General features: G+C 32.1%; 1 protein-coding gene across 1 annotated transcript in view; it reads right to left on the bottom strand.

Annotated features, from left to right (window-relative positions):
* LOC126892160 (uncharacterized) overlaps positions 1–13403 on the bottom strand; it is an 87709-nt gene that overhangs the window by 41702 nt on the left and 32604 nt on the right. Inside the window, exon 4 of the mRNA XM_050661632.1 lies at positions 12023–12239. Coding sequence (XP_050517589.1) covers positions 12023–12239 — 217 coding nt within the window. The remainder of the gene's footprint in view (positions 1–12022; positions 12240–13403) is intronic.

Raw genomic sequence — 13403 nt, 5'->3', positions numbered from 1 at the left:
AAGTGATAGAATAAATAACATAGAGATTAAGAAAATAATGGTAATGAATTCAAGGGATAATAGACAACATAGAACAAAAGAGATTAACCTGGTACGGACATGGCAGAAGAGCAGACCAAAATCGTTGATAAACAGAATAACAGATTGGAGCCCGATAGGAAGAAGGAAGAGAGACAGACCCCGAAAATCTTTTAGAGATAAAATGGACGAAGCAATATTAGAAAAGAAACCTGCAGGACTGGAAAAACAGAAAGAACTGAAAATAACGGTCAAGTGAAATAATACAGGAAAAACTATGGAAATCCAGGGTGGTCAAGAAAAAACAGGATGTTTCTAAATAAATGCAACAAACTTTAAAGGGTAATTCTATATGAAAAAATAATGACAGTTTGCTCTATAAGCGTATGTCAGCAAATACTTCGTTTCCGAGATATGGGGTGTTGACATTTTTCTTACAAACTGACGATTTCTTTATTGTTCTAAAACCGGTTCAGATATGCAAATGAAATTTGATGTGTTTTAAGAGGTAATTATTGCGCATTTTTTGACATAAAATTAATAATTTTATATCTACTGTTGAAATGGTGTGAATTTTTTTTAAAGAAAAACATAGTACGCCACTGAGATATTTCAAATAACAAATCATTTTGGAATTACTCGTTCAATTTATGATATATACAAAAATCTATTATTCCTTTTTTTCATACGTCGTTCGTGCCGTTTTTATGCAAAAAGTGAAACATCTTAACGCGTACAAAGTATTCGAAATAAATTTCTAATATATTCATATTATGAAAAAGAACTTGTCAATTCTAATTCATATAGATATACCTGGTTTGTTTTTTTTTTATTTCAAATTACACACCCACGGACACACGACAATGTTGATAAAGCAAAGTTTACAGAACAGGAAGACAAAACTATCTAACCATTGAGGCTATAATGACAAGTAGCAGTATAATAATATCACTGACTATTCATAAATTTGTTGATACTTCGTAAATCTGATCTTCGTGTATTTTAAGTATGTATGTATAACATTGTAATACCATAAAAGTGATAGGTATTACCTGACAAAAATGACCTTTAAAAGCCATAACAGTTTTTAGGTTGCATTATTTTTATTAGAGAATTTTTGTGAGCTAGAAATAGTTTTCTTATTGTTACAATTATTTAATATTAATTGTCTTAGGAGTAATCTTAGCCCAAAGATAATCTATAAAGTCCAAAAAAATAGTGAATGTAAAAAATATTAATTTTTTTTTTGTTTAGCTAATGCCTCGACAACTAATGGCCATTGGCATGGTAGGTACGGTAATTTTGAACAGTTAGGTACCTAGTGTCATGTGTAAGTAGTGTGGGTGTTGAGTAAGTGGCTTGTTACTTTGCAATGTCGACGTCATTGTCTTTGCAAAGAGACGCTAATTGTATCCGAACGTCTGCGGTCCCTCCGGTGAGAACCGATCCCACGAGGACAGAAACTATATTCATTTATTAATTTATAATAAATGAAAAATTTCCGACCCTGGTGAGATTCGAACCCACAACCTTTCGGATTTTTTCGATCCAAAGGCAGGCGCTCTTACCACTGAGCCACGGAGGGGGGTAAATATTATATTTATATATCAGCGTCTCTCAAAATTTGGCGCCCCCAAATTCTGGCGCCCGGGCGGTCGCCCGGCTCGCCCGCCCCTTTATCCGGCGCTGCTTTAAGGCACTAGTGCTTTAAAATTTTTATGGCACTGCAATTCGTATTGATCGTATAGGCAATTTTGATGTAATGTCAAAAAAATATAAAAATGGAATGTCAGTCAAGTTCAAGTAAAAGTTTTTGTAGATATTGTCCTGTAATTACGTTTGTAGAAAAAATATTGCATGATATGCGTGTGAAAAAGTGCATTTTTAAGGCACTCATGTGAATTGCAGAACTCGCTGTCGCTCATTCTGCAAACTTTCACATGCGTGCCTTAAACGTGTACTTTTAACACTTATATCATAAATAACTATTGAAATACTGATTACAAAAATGTATAGTATTTTAAGCCTTTCTGAGAGCATATGCGCAAAAATTTCGCTCGAATTATTTTTAAATGCGTTCATTTTTTTCGAATACTGAGAAAACCTTAAGTATTTTTAAAAAATTTAAACGCAGAAAGAAATATTACTGTATTATCCATGGTCGAAAGTCCTTGAGAACTTCTATAATATTTATTTTAATAAGTCACAGGGGTGAAAAAAAATAGTCTGATTTTTAATTTTAAATATATATTACAAAAGAAACTTTTTGTTCATTATAAGGGACTTTCTGCCCTCGGGAATAATGTAGTCTTCTATTTTGCGTTTAAATATTTTAAAAATACCTATTAGTTATCTCAGGATTCGAAAAAAATAAATGCGTTTAAAAAGAACTCGACCGAAATTTTGCGCCTACGCTCTCAAAAAGGATTAAAGTATTAAACATTTTTGTACTGTTTGAATTTATGCGACGATTGACGATCCACTGTTTTAAAGATTGGTTGAACAGATGTTGCCAGTTGTATGGTCCTCACTATGTGTATCGTAAGTTATTCAACAGGGCATAGAATATACATGGTTAGAAAATATACGCCAAAGTCAGCGCCTCTATGCGGAAAATCTCTGAACTAAAAATTGATGTGGACCATACAAAGTGAGGTCCCACTTTTTTTTGTAAAAAAACAGTGTTTGCTATCAGTACATGTCTACGAAAAAGTCTTACATTGATTGACTAAGTGAGGTCCGTATACTGGACCTCACTTTGTACAGGACCTCACTTCAACCGCAGTTTCTTTTGATATGTGGCTCACTTCATACGCTGGGAGTAAATATATATATATATATATATATATATATATATATATATATATATATATATATATATATATATAGGATGTTAAGTAAGCGAGTACAACTATAAACATAGAAAAGAAAAATCATTGGCAAATAACTCGCAATGTGAATATAAGTACAAAATTAACAATATAAAAAGATGGAATGCAACTGCAGACACGTGTTTCTGACTCATTAGTCGTCATCAGTACAGTATAGCCAAGTTAGAAAAATAATAGTTTAACTTGGAAAAAGATCACTACAGGAGCAATATTACCATTTGTGACAACAATGTAAGAAGACCCTGCCTTTCAGGGCGACGACCAACACAGTCACGGAGGTAAAGCTACCTGAGGAAAGAAAAGCCAAAACCTTATAAAATAAAGGATGTTAAGTAAGCGAGTACAACTATAAACATAGAAAAGAAAAATCATTGGCAAATAACTCGCAATGTGAATATAAGTACAAAATTAACAATATAAAAAGATGGAATGCAACTGCAGACACGTGCTTCTGACTCATTAGTCGTCATCAGTACAGTATAGCCAAGTTAGAAAAATAATAGTTTAACTTGGAAAAAGATCACTACAGGAGCAATATTACCATTTGTGACAACAATGTAAGAAGACCCTGCCTTTCAGGGCGACTATTTATCTATTATTATTTTTCTAACTTGGCTATACTGTACTGATGACGACTAATGAGTCAGAAACACGTGTCTGCAGTTGCATTCCATCTTTTTATATTGTTAATTTTGTACTTATATTCACATTGCGAGTTATTTGCCAATGATTTTTCTTTTCTATGTTTATAGTTGTACTCGCTTACTTAACATCCTTTATTTTATAAGGTTTTGGCTTTTCTTTCCTCAGGTAGCTTTACCTCCGTGACTGTGTTGGTCGTCGCCCTGAAAGGCAGGGTCTTCTTACATTGTTGTCACAAATGGTAATATTGCTCCTGTAGTGATCTTTTTCCAAGTTAAACTATTATTTTTCTAACTTGGCTATACTGTACTGATGACGACTAATGAGTCAGAAACACGTGTCTGCAGTTGCATTCCATCTTTTTATATTGTTAATTTTGTACTTATATTCACATTGCGAGTTATTTGCCAATGATTTTTCTTTTCTATGTTTATAGTTGTACTCGCTTACTTAACATCCTTTATTTTATAAGGTTTTGGCTTTTCTTTCCTCAGGTAGCTTTACCTCCGTGACTGTGTTGGTCGTCGCCCTGAAAGGCAGGGTCTTCTTACATTGTTGTCACAAATGGTAATATTGCTCCTGTAGTGATATTTTTCCAAGTTAAACTATTATTTTTCTAACTTGGCTATACTGTACTGATGACGACTAATGAGTCAGAAACACGTGTCTGCAGTTGCATTCCATCTTTTTATATTGTTAATTTTGTACTTATATTCACATTGCGAGTTATTTGCCAATGATTTTTCTTTTCTATGTTTATAGTTGTACTCGCTTACTTTAACATCCTTTATTTTATAAGGTTTTGGCTTTTCTTTCCTCAGGTAGCTTTACCTCCGTGACTGTGTTGGTCGTCGCCCTGAAAGGCAGGGTCTTCTTACATTGTTGTCACAAATGGTAATATTGCTCCTGTAGTGATCTTTTTCCAAGTTAAACTATTATTTTTCTAACTTGGCTATACTGTACTGATGACGACTAATGAGTCAGAAACACGTGTCTGCAGTTGCATTCCATCTTTTTATATTGTTAATTTTGTACTTATATTCACATTGCGAGTTATTTGCCAATGATTTTTCTTTTCTATGTTTATAGTTGTACTCGCTTACTTAACATCCTTTATTTTATAAGGTTTTGGCTTTTCTTTCCTCAGGTAGCTTTACCTCCGTGACTGTGTTGGTCGTCGCCCTGAAAGGCAGGGTCTTCTTACATTGTTGTCACAAATGGTAATATTGCTCCTGTAGTGATCTTTTTCCAAGTTAAACTATTATTTTTCTAACTTGGCTATACTGTACTGATGACGACTAATGAGTCAGAAACACGTGTCTGCAGTTGCATTCCATCTTTTTATATTGTTAATTTTGTACTTATATTCACATTGCGAGTTATTTGCCAATGATTTTTCTTTTCTATGTTTATATATATATATATATATATATATATATAATAAAAAATTTTTATTTATATATACAGTATGTCCCTGTAAGTTGTATCCATATGGAAAACTTTTTTATTATTAATTTTACGAAAAAAAGTTATTCTTTATAAAAAGCTCTGCATGGTCCAAAACCTAAGATTTAACCATCGAATATCAAATTTTTTGAATATTATACGAGGTATGTCAAAAAGTTTGAATTTCACTCAAGAGTAAAGTAGCTTTATTTTTCACAATATTGAAAATTGCTATTATGAAAAGTTGTTTGGAATTAAAAACTGTATTCTAGTATGCAATTACATCCTTCTAATTGAACATTTTTTTTTGAAAAATTATGGATAACTAACATTATTTTCAGTTATTTTAATTCAGATAACTGTTTTATTATTAATTTTACGAAAAAAAGTGATTCTTAATAAAAAGTTCTGCATGGTCTAAAATCTAAAATACAACCATCTTTTGTCAAATTTTATCAATTTTTTACGAGGTATGTCAAAAAATATGAATTTCGCTCAAGAGTAAAATACGTTTATTTTTCACAATATCGAAAATTGTTATTAAGAAAAGTTATTTAGAATTAAAATCTATGTTTCAGTATGTAATTACATCCTCCTAATTGAAATATTCTGAACTATAAAGGTACTTTACTTTTGATCTAAATTTATCTTTTTTGACATACCTCGTATAAAATTGATAAAATTTGATATAAGATGATTGTATTTTAAGTTTTATTTTAGACCATCCAGAACTTTTTATTAAGAATCACTTTTTTTCGTGAAATTAATAATAAAAGAGTTATCAGAATTGAAGTAACTGAAAAAATAATGATAGTTATCCATAATTTCTCAAAAATTTTTTTTTTCAATTAGAAGGATGTAATTGCATATTAGAATATAGTTTTTAATTTCAAACAACTTTTCATAATAGCCATTTCCAATATTACGAAAAATAAAGCTACTTTACTCTTGAGTGAAATTCAAACTTTTTGACATACCTCGTATAATATTCAAAAAATTTGATATTTGATGATTAAATCGTAGGTTTTGGACCATGCAGAGCTTTTTATAAAGAATCACTTTTTTTCTTAAAATTAATAATAAAAAAGTTTTCCATATGGATACAACTTACAGGGACATACTGTATATATATATATATATATATATATATATATATATATATATTTTAAAGTAGAAGACTTTAAAATGATATTGCCAATATTTATGAGTTGCGTTAACTTAAGCATGCATGTTTAAAGTATTTTACTAATATGCTACAGGTAACATCTGAGCTGTGGTTTGACTTGTTCACATGGTGAAAGTATGGCAGCAAGTGACTTAAGTTAGCATTTTCAATCGATGTTTCCTTGACGGATTACTTGTACAGGGCTTTGACCCACATATTTTTGTAAAATTATATCTTGGTGGTTAGCATTTAAATTTCACGTAAGCACTGATGATGATTGGTAAACCAATCGAAAACTAGTTATGTGATTGTGATGTAGTTCTTTTTAGGGATTTTAAATATATACCTTTTATAAAGGATTTTACTGTTTTTTGTATTACATGGTATACAGCCAACTAGTGGAAAACTTTTTACTTGTGGATTTTTACTAAGAAAAATTACAAGAAATACGCTGAGAGATCGAAAGAGGAGTGAAGACATTAGAAGAAAATATAACGTACAGTGTATGAACGAATAGACACTAAATAGAAAAAAAGACTGATATATCCATATAAGCAGAATCGGGTAGACACGTGTGGTCAAAATAGCAAGAGATAAATCACCAATCGGTAGAAGCTGTATCGGCCGACCGCGCAAAATATGGGGTGGGAACCTTTCATATAGGTATGAATCCGCCAATGAACAACCAGAATTGCTCAGTGGCGGCCGGTCAGGGTCGGCAGGGTCGGCAGTGGCGACCCACACATTTATAGATATAGATTTTTTAAATATTTGTATTTGGGAAATAAAAAAAAAATCTATCAGATAATACAGACTAAATTTTATTCATGGTTTTTAAAAGAAATTGATCAATCCGAGTGTTAAGTGATCCCTGCGCATAACAGACTTTTCAAAAAATGAATGATCCGAGCCATTTATCTGACTTTTCGGCTAGCCGTCCCTAACTCATCCGTAGCTTGACAATTTACACGTATAACTCAACGAAATAACAAGTCGATGAGCAAGCGAACATTACTTCTCTCCGTGGGCAATAGCAGATACGGCATGGCAGGTTAAGCGGCAAGTACGGCACATTTCGGTCTGCCGGTCGGTGTTTTATTTGGAAGCATGCATCGGTAGAAATTGTCAAAAATAATCACACCGTTTTACGTCGTTTAATTGATATTGTAATTTTTTTAAGTTGTCAGGAATTATCATTTAGTGGACATGATGGATCGAAGCATTGGTTAAAAATCACAGTAATTATAGAGAATTAATAAAATAGTTTTAGAAATACCTATTTACTTTCTGATTCGAAGTGTATTCGTAATACAGAATGAACTAATACATATAATCAAATAGTTACATTTTGAATAACGTTGTTGAATCTGAGATTTAGAAAACCATTTGCTTTTCACTGAAAGTAGATGAAACTTCTGATTATCATGTCATTCACAATTATCAATTATTGTTGTTCGATACGCCTTACGTGGTAATATTTATGAGAGGTTTTTAGGTTTTAGAGATGTGAGTAAAAGCAATAGGCAGAATATATTTTTGGTGTTTTAAAGAACAGATTCAAATTTTTTGATACCAAAAATAAATTGGTAGGGCAAACTGGGGCAATCTTATGACGGCGTGGCTGTGATGAGTGGTGAATTGAATAGTCTCCAGGCAAAAGTTAAAACTATTGCATCACAAGCTTTATTTACTCACTATTGTGCGCATATAATGAATTTAGTTTTACATGATACGTGTAAAAAAATAAAGAATATCGTCTTTTCTTGCCAGTTTAGCTCACCTAAACGGATTACTACTTTAGAACAAATTTGTTTCGAAAAAAAAAAGCGAACAGTTTGTCAGACGCGATGAAATTTTAAATCTCGGTTATTTTTATCTAAGCAGATTATCTCTTATAATTTTAGTATCTGTAGCAGATTTTCGTGAACAGCTTTAAGTGTAGGAAACAGAGGTTGAACCTTGCAAAATGGACACAAGTCCGATTTTATTTTTTTTCTGGTATATCAAAGGGTGCTTATTATAAGACTAACTTTTTCTGAAAAAATTTCGCCCCGGAACCCCCCTTTTCACCCCTTTAAAGGGGGTAATTTGTGGTTTTTGCGGAACGTAGCCCTTCCTGTCCCTTTTACAAAAAATTTCTTTTATAGAAATATGAAGAGGACTATATTTTATACGATTTATTTCCCGACAGCATCTGTCTATCATCCACCGTTTAGCGGGGGTGGCGCCCCAAATTTGACAAGTTTTTAAAAAAGATGTTTTTAAAAAAGATATATTTTTCCCTAACTGTAACGGAAATTAAAAAGAAATCCTGCGGCAGTTATTCACAAATATTTGATTAATTTTTTGGTACAGGTTTCACTTAAGAGTAATGACCCTTTTTTTAATTACAGGGTGTTACATTTTAAAAAACCCCTTTTTATACCATCTGAACCGTTTATGCTAGAGTAAAAAGACTTTCAGAGATTACCCATGTACTGGTGCTATTTACAAATTTGTATAATGCACCCCCATTTTTTCCTCGGAACCACCCAAAAAAAAGAAGAATTAATAAATAAAGTGATTTTCTTTGAATCCTTCACACACAATGCCCTTTATTAATATGATTCATATATCATTTTGTGCACGTTATTATTACCCATGCATGGACACCAAAAGCGATTTCCTAGTGCAACCCCTGTAGCCAAAAAATAATAATTAAAATGGGGGGTTGAAATTTTTTTTTTGTTTTTTGCTTTTTGATTCATATGGGCATATGCTTCATCATTAGTGCTTTTCAAAAATATATATGGTTATTGCAACATCCCTGCGGAAACCACCCTATCCTTGAAAATATACTGCGGAAACTACCCCTATCCCTTGGCGAGCATGTTTTTACGATTTTCTCATTACCTATGCATTATTGTTGAACAAAACTTATACAAGGTTAAAGACCACTATTTACTCTAAAAATTAGGTCCTATTAATTTTTTTCGTATAAGCAACCGTTACGGCACAGTGGCGCCGTAAACCTCATATATACTTTGGCGGGCTCCAGTTTTTGTTTTTTTTTTTCGTTATCTGTTCGTTCTATTGATAAAGTACTTATGTAAAATAAAACAACACAGTGTAACCTACAAATTACGACCTACGCACATTTTACATTCTTTGCTCCCTAAAGCCACAGTGGTGGCCCAAAATAAATTTTTGCATATTTTCGCCACCTACACGCATTTTATTGCGTTAAAGCTACCTTAATAGCACAATATTCACCCCTAAGTGGTCGCTAAGCAGTGTCGGATCCAGGTGGGGTATGGGGGCGATTACCCCCACCCCTCTCAAACCAAGTGATATTATATTTGAAGATTATAAAAATATTCATTTATTTTTATAGAAATACTTCTATTATATTAATATTATTTTTATAAGAATGACTGTTTATGCTTTAGCGACAGTGGCGGATCCAGCATCGTTAAGAGGGGGGTGCGAACTGGTTAAATTTCTATAAAAATAAATGAATATTTTTATAATCTTTGAATATAATATCACTTGGTTTGAGAGGGGGGAGGTGATCACCCCCATCACCCCTCCCTGGATCCGCCACTGCTTAGCGACCACCTAAGGGTAAATATTGTGCTATTAAGGTAGCAATAATGCAATAAAATGCGTGTAGGTGGCGAAAATATGCAAAAATTGATTTTGGGCCACCACTGTGGCTTTGGGGAGCACAGATTGTAAAATGTGCATAAGTCATAATTTGTAGGTTATACTGTGTTGTTTTATTTTACATAAGTACTTTATCAATATAACGAACAGATGACGAAAAAAAAACAAAAACTGGAGCCCGCCAAAGCATATATGAGGTTTACGGCGCCACTGTGCCGTAACGGTTGCTTATACGAAAAAAATGAATAGGACCTAATTTTTAGAGTAAATAGTGGTCTTTAACCTTGTATAAGTTTTGTATAAAAATAATGCATAGGTAATGAGAAAATCGTAAAAACATGCTCGCCAAGGGATAGGGGTAGTTTCTGCAGTATATTTTCAAGGATAGGGGTGGTTTCCGCAGGGATGTTGCAATAACCATATATATTTTTGAAAAGCACTATTGATGAAGCATATGCCCATATGGATCAAAAAGCAAAAAACAAAAAAAAAATTCAACCCCCCATTTTATTTTTTTTTTTTTTTGGCTACAGGGGTTGCACTAGGAAATCGCCTTTGGTGTCCATGCATGGATAATAATAACGTGCATAAAATGATATATGAAACATATTAATAAAGGGCATTGTGTGTGAAGGATTCCAAGAAAATCACTTTATTTATTAATTCTTCTTTTTTTTTGGGTGGTTCTGGAAAAAAATGGGGGTGCATTATACAAATTTGTAAATAGCACCAGTACATGGGTAATCGCTAAAAGTCTTTTTACTCTAGCATAAACGGTTCAGATGGTATTAAAAGGGGTTTTTTAAAATGTAACACCCTGTAATTAAAAAAAGCGCCATTACCCTTAAGTGATACCTATACCAAAAAATCAATCAATTATTTGTGAATAGTTGCCGCAGGATTTCTTCTTAATTTCCGTTACAGTTAGGGAAAAATATATATTTTTTAAAAACATCTTTTTTAAAAACTTGTCAACTTTGGGGCGCCACCCCGCTAAACAGTGGATGATAGACAGATGCTGTCGTGAATGAAATCATAGAAAATATAGTCCTCTTCATATTTCTATAAAAGAAATTTTTTGTAAAAGGTACAGGAAGGGCTACGTTCCGCAAAAACCACAAACTACCCCATTTAAAGGGGTGAAAAGGGGGGTTCCGGGGCGAATTTTTTTCAGAAAAAGTAATTCTTATAATAAGCACCCCTTGATATACCAGAAAAAAAATAGAACCGGACTTGTGTCCATTTTGCAAGGTTCAACCTTTGTTTCCTACACTATTTTGGAAGTTTTTGATTTTATTATCGAAGGCGATGATTTTGAAAGTGGCGATACCTCGATCCGTGAAGCAATCGGTTTGAGAACTTTATTAAATATTAATGACTCTTTCAATATTTTTTCAAATATTTTTAAGACAGACCGACAGTTTAACTGACAATATTTATTCTAAAAATAGAATACGAACGCTGGTGCAAAATCTCAGAGATTTTCGTAATGATAGTAGTTTCCAATATATACGCAGTGACGTTTTGGATTCGCTTGATATTTCCGAACCACCCCAAAAAAGACAACATGATATTTCGAAAAACGAGTAAATATATCTTGAAATTTTGGATACCTACTATTATATGCATATAGATACTCGTTTTTCGAATTTTGAAGATTTGCAAATTTTTGACCTCTTTGTCGATTTAAAATTTAAAAGTTACTTTCGCCAAAGAATTTCCAAGATATTTATTATTACAAGTTAGGTACTTAAAAATTATGCTGGTCCAAATATTTTCAGAAAGTGGGATAAGTTGCACAATATGTATGTATAATTCTATGTAGTAAGTACTGCAATTAATTACAACAAACTGTTTATCAATTTTCTTATTACCACCAATTTCTGCCTAAAAAAAAAACGGGATTTACCTTGTCTCAAAAGAATCAACACGTATTGTCGAAACAGCATGAAACAAGAGAGAATGTCAAGTACATCAAATAAAAAAAAGCAAAAAACAACAAAATCTCCTATGATGAATTAAGCCTTTTAGTTTGATGGTATACCTATATGAGGAGACAAAAAAACCTTGCCGACCCTGTCTCCAAGGCCACGAGCCGCCACTGGAATTGCTTATAAAGAGGAAGAAGAAGGAGAAGTAGAAGAAAAAATATTTTGATTGAAAATATTAGATATCTACTTATGCGTAGGTACACAGTTGCAGAGTTGTTACTTACGGTAGAATTAATGCCTGCCCCAAAAGCCCTAAGTGATTAAGAATAATTCCTTTTGGGAGTCCAGTAGTGCCACTACTAAACATGATAACAGCAGTGTCCTTCAAACTATCTGCTTCCGTTGGAGCAAATTTCTCTTCATTTTCATGAGGTTCTAAAAAGCTTGAGAATTCCGTGTGAGTGTCAGATGAGCCATAAACAACTATTTCTGTGTCCAGCCCTATGAGAATATCAATAAAATTAGTGCTCTGTTAAGTTTTACAACTTAAATTTTATGAAAGTTGAATATCATCTACAGGTTGACAGAAGTATCTGAAACAGCTTTATTTCTGAGAGCAAAAAAATGTATTTTAAATTAAATAAATTACACACATTCTTCTTTTTGTGTCAATTAATTTAATTCAAATTTTTTTTTGGACACTCTGTGTGAATAAATATATTAATGTTTATATTTCTGAATAGACAATTGAATAACTTTTCAAATGAGGTAATGCACGACCCCTATTCTTATTAAAAAAAACATCAATAGGGAACTTGCATATATTTTTAATGTTCAAATAATATTAAAAAATATAAGGTCACGTGATCTTAAAACGCATGCATGCAAAAAAAAACAAATACCGGTTATCGGTTTTTTTAATCCAATAGGTTACAATGTTACATTTACAAGGCACTTTAGTTTGCGAAACTCCACTCGACTCGATACTCGATATCATTATCAATATGATCAAAATTAGTACTATCGGAAGAACATCAATATCAATATAAATCAAACACAATTTTTAATGAAACCATTTTATTCTATTAATTATTATATTTATTATTATGACATATTTATTGATTATTATTAAATATAATATAGCGTAAGATTAATATACACATATTGCAATAATGTACAATTTAACCAAACCATTTCAACTTATAAAAAATTTCCCAGACACTTTCAAATTGGATTAAAAAAAAATAATATCAACATAAATATTTTACTTAAAAATAAATTGGATAATGCAATTTATCTTTAATTTTTACTACCATCAAAAAAAATATCATGTATTTCTTTTAACACGTTTGTTTATTTGTATAATAGGTACATTTTAACTCATTTAATACTTCCTGTATGGGTGTATCGTTTTGAAAACATAGGGAAATCCTTGGAGATTCGTATTCGTAATCGGTAATTCAATATTCATAGTCACAACATTATTTTTGGTAATCAGAAAAAGTCATTCACCCACTTTCACTGTCAAGAGTCAAGTGTGAAAAATAGATGATGTTTGCGTCTACTTCAACCTGATCACTTCTTATGTAAATATTATGATTACAAATACCTCTTTAACGAAATATTATAATAAAACTTAATTGTTTCTGGCTGATGTGAGTTTGC

The sequence above is a fragment of the Diabrotica virgifera genome, chromosome 9, assembly GCF_917563875.1.
Source record: "Diabrotica virgifera virgifera chromosome 9, PGI_DIABVI_V3a".
Lineage (NCBI taxonomy): Eukaryota > Metazoa > Arthropoda > Insecta > Coleoptera > Chrysomelidae > Diabrotica > Diabrotica virgifera.
Note: the sequence above shows the minus strand (reverse complement) of the source record. Positions and strands in the feature narration are given on the sequence as shown.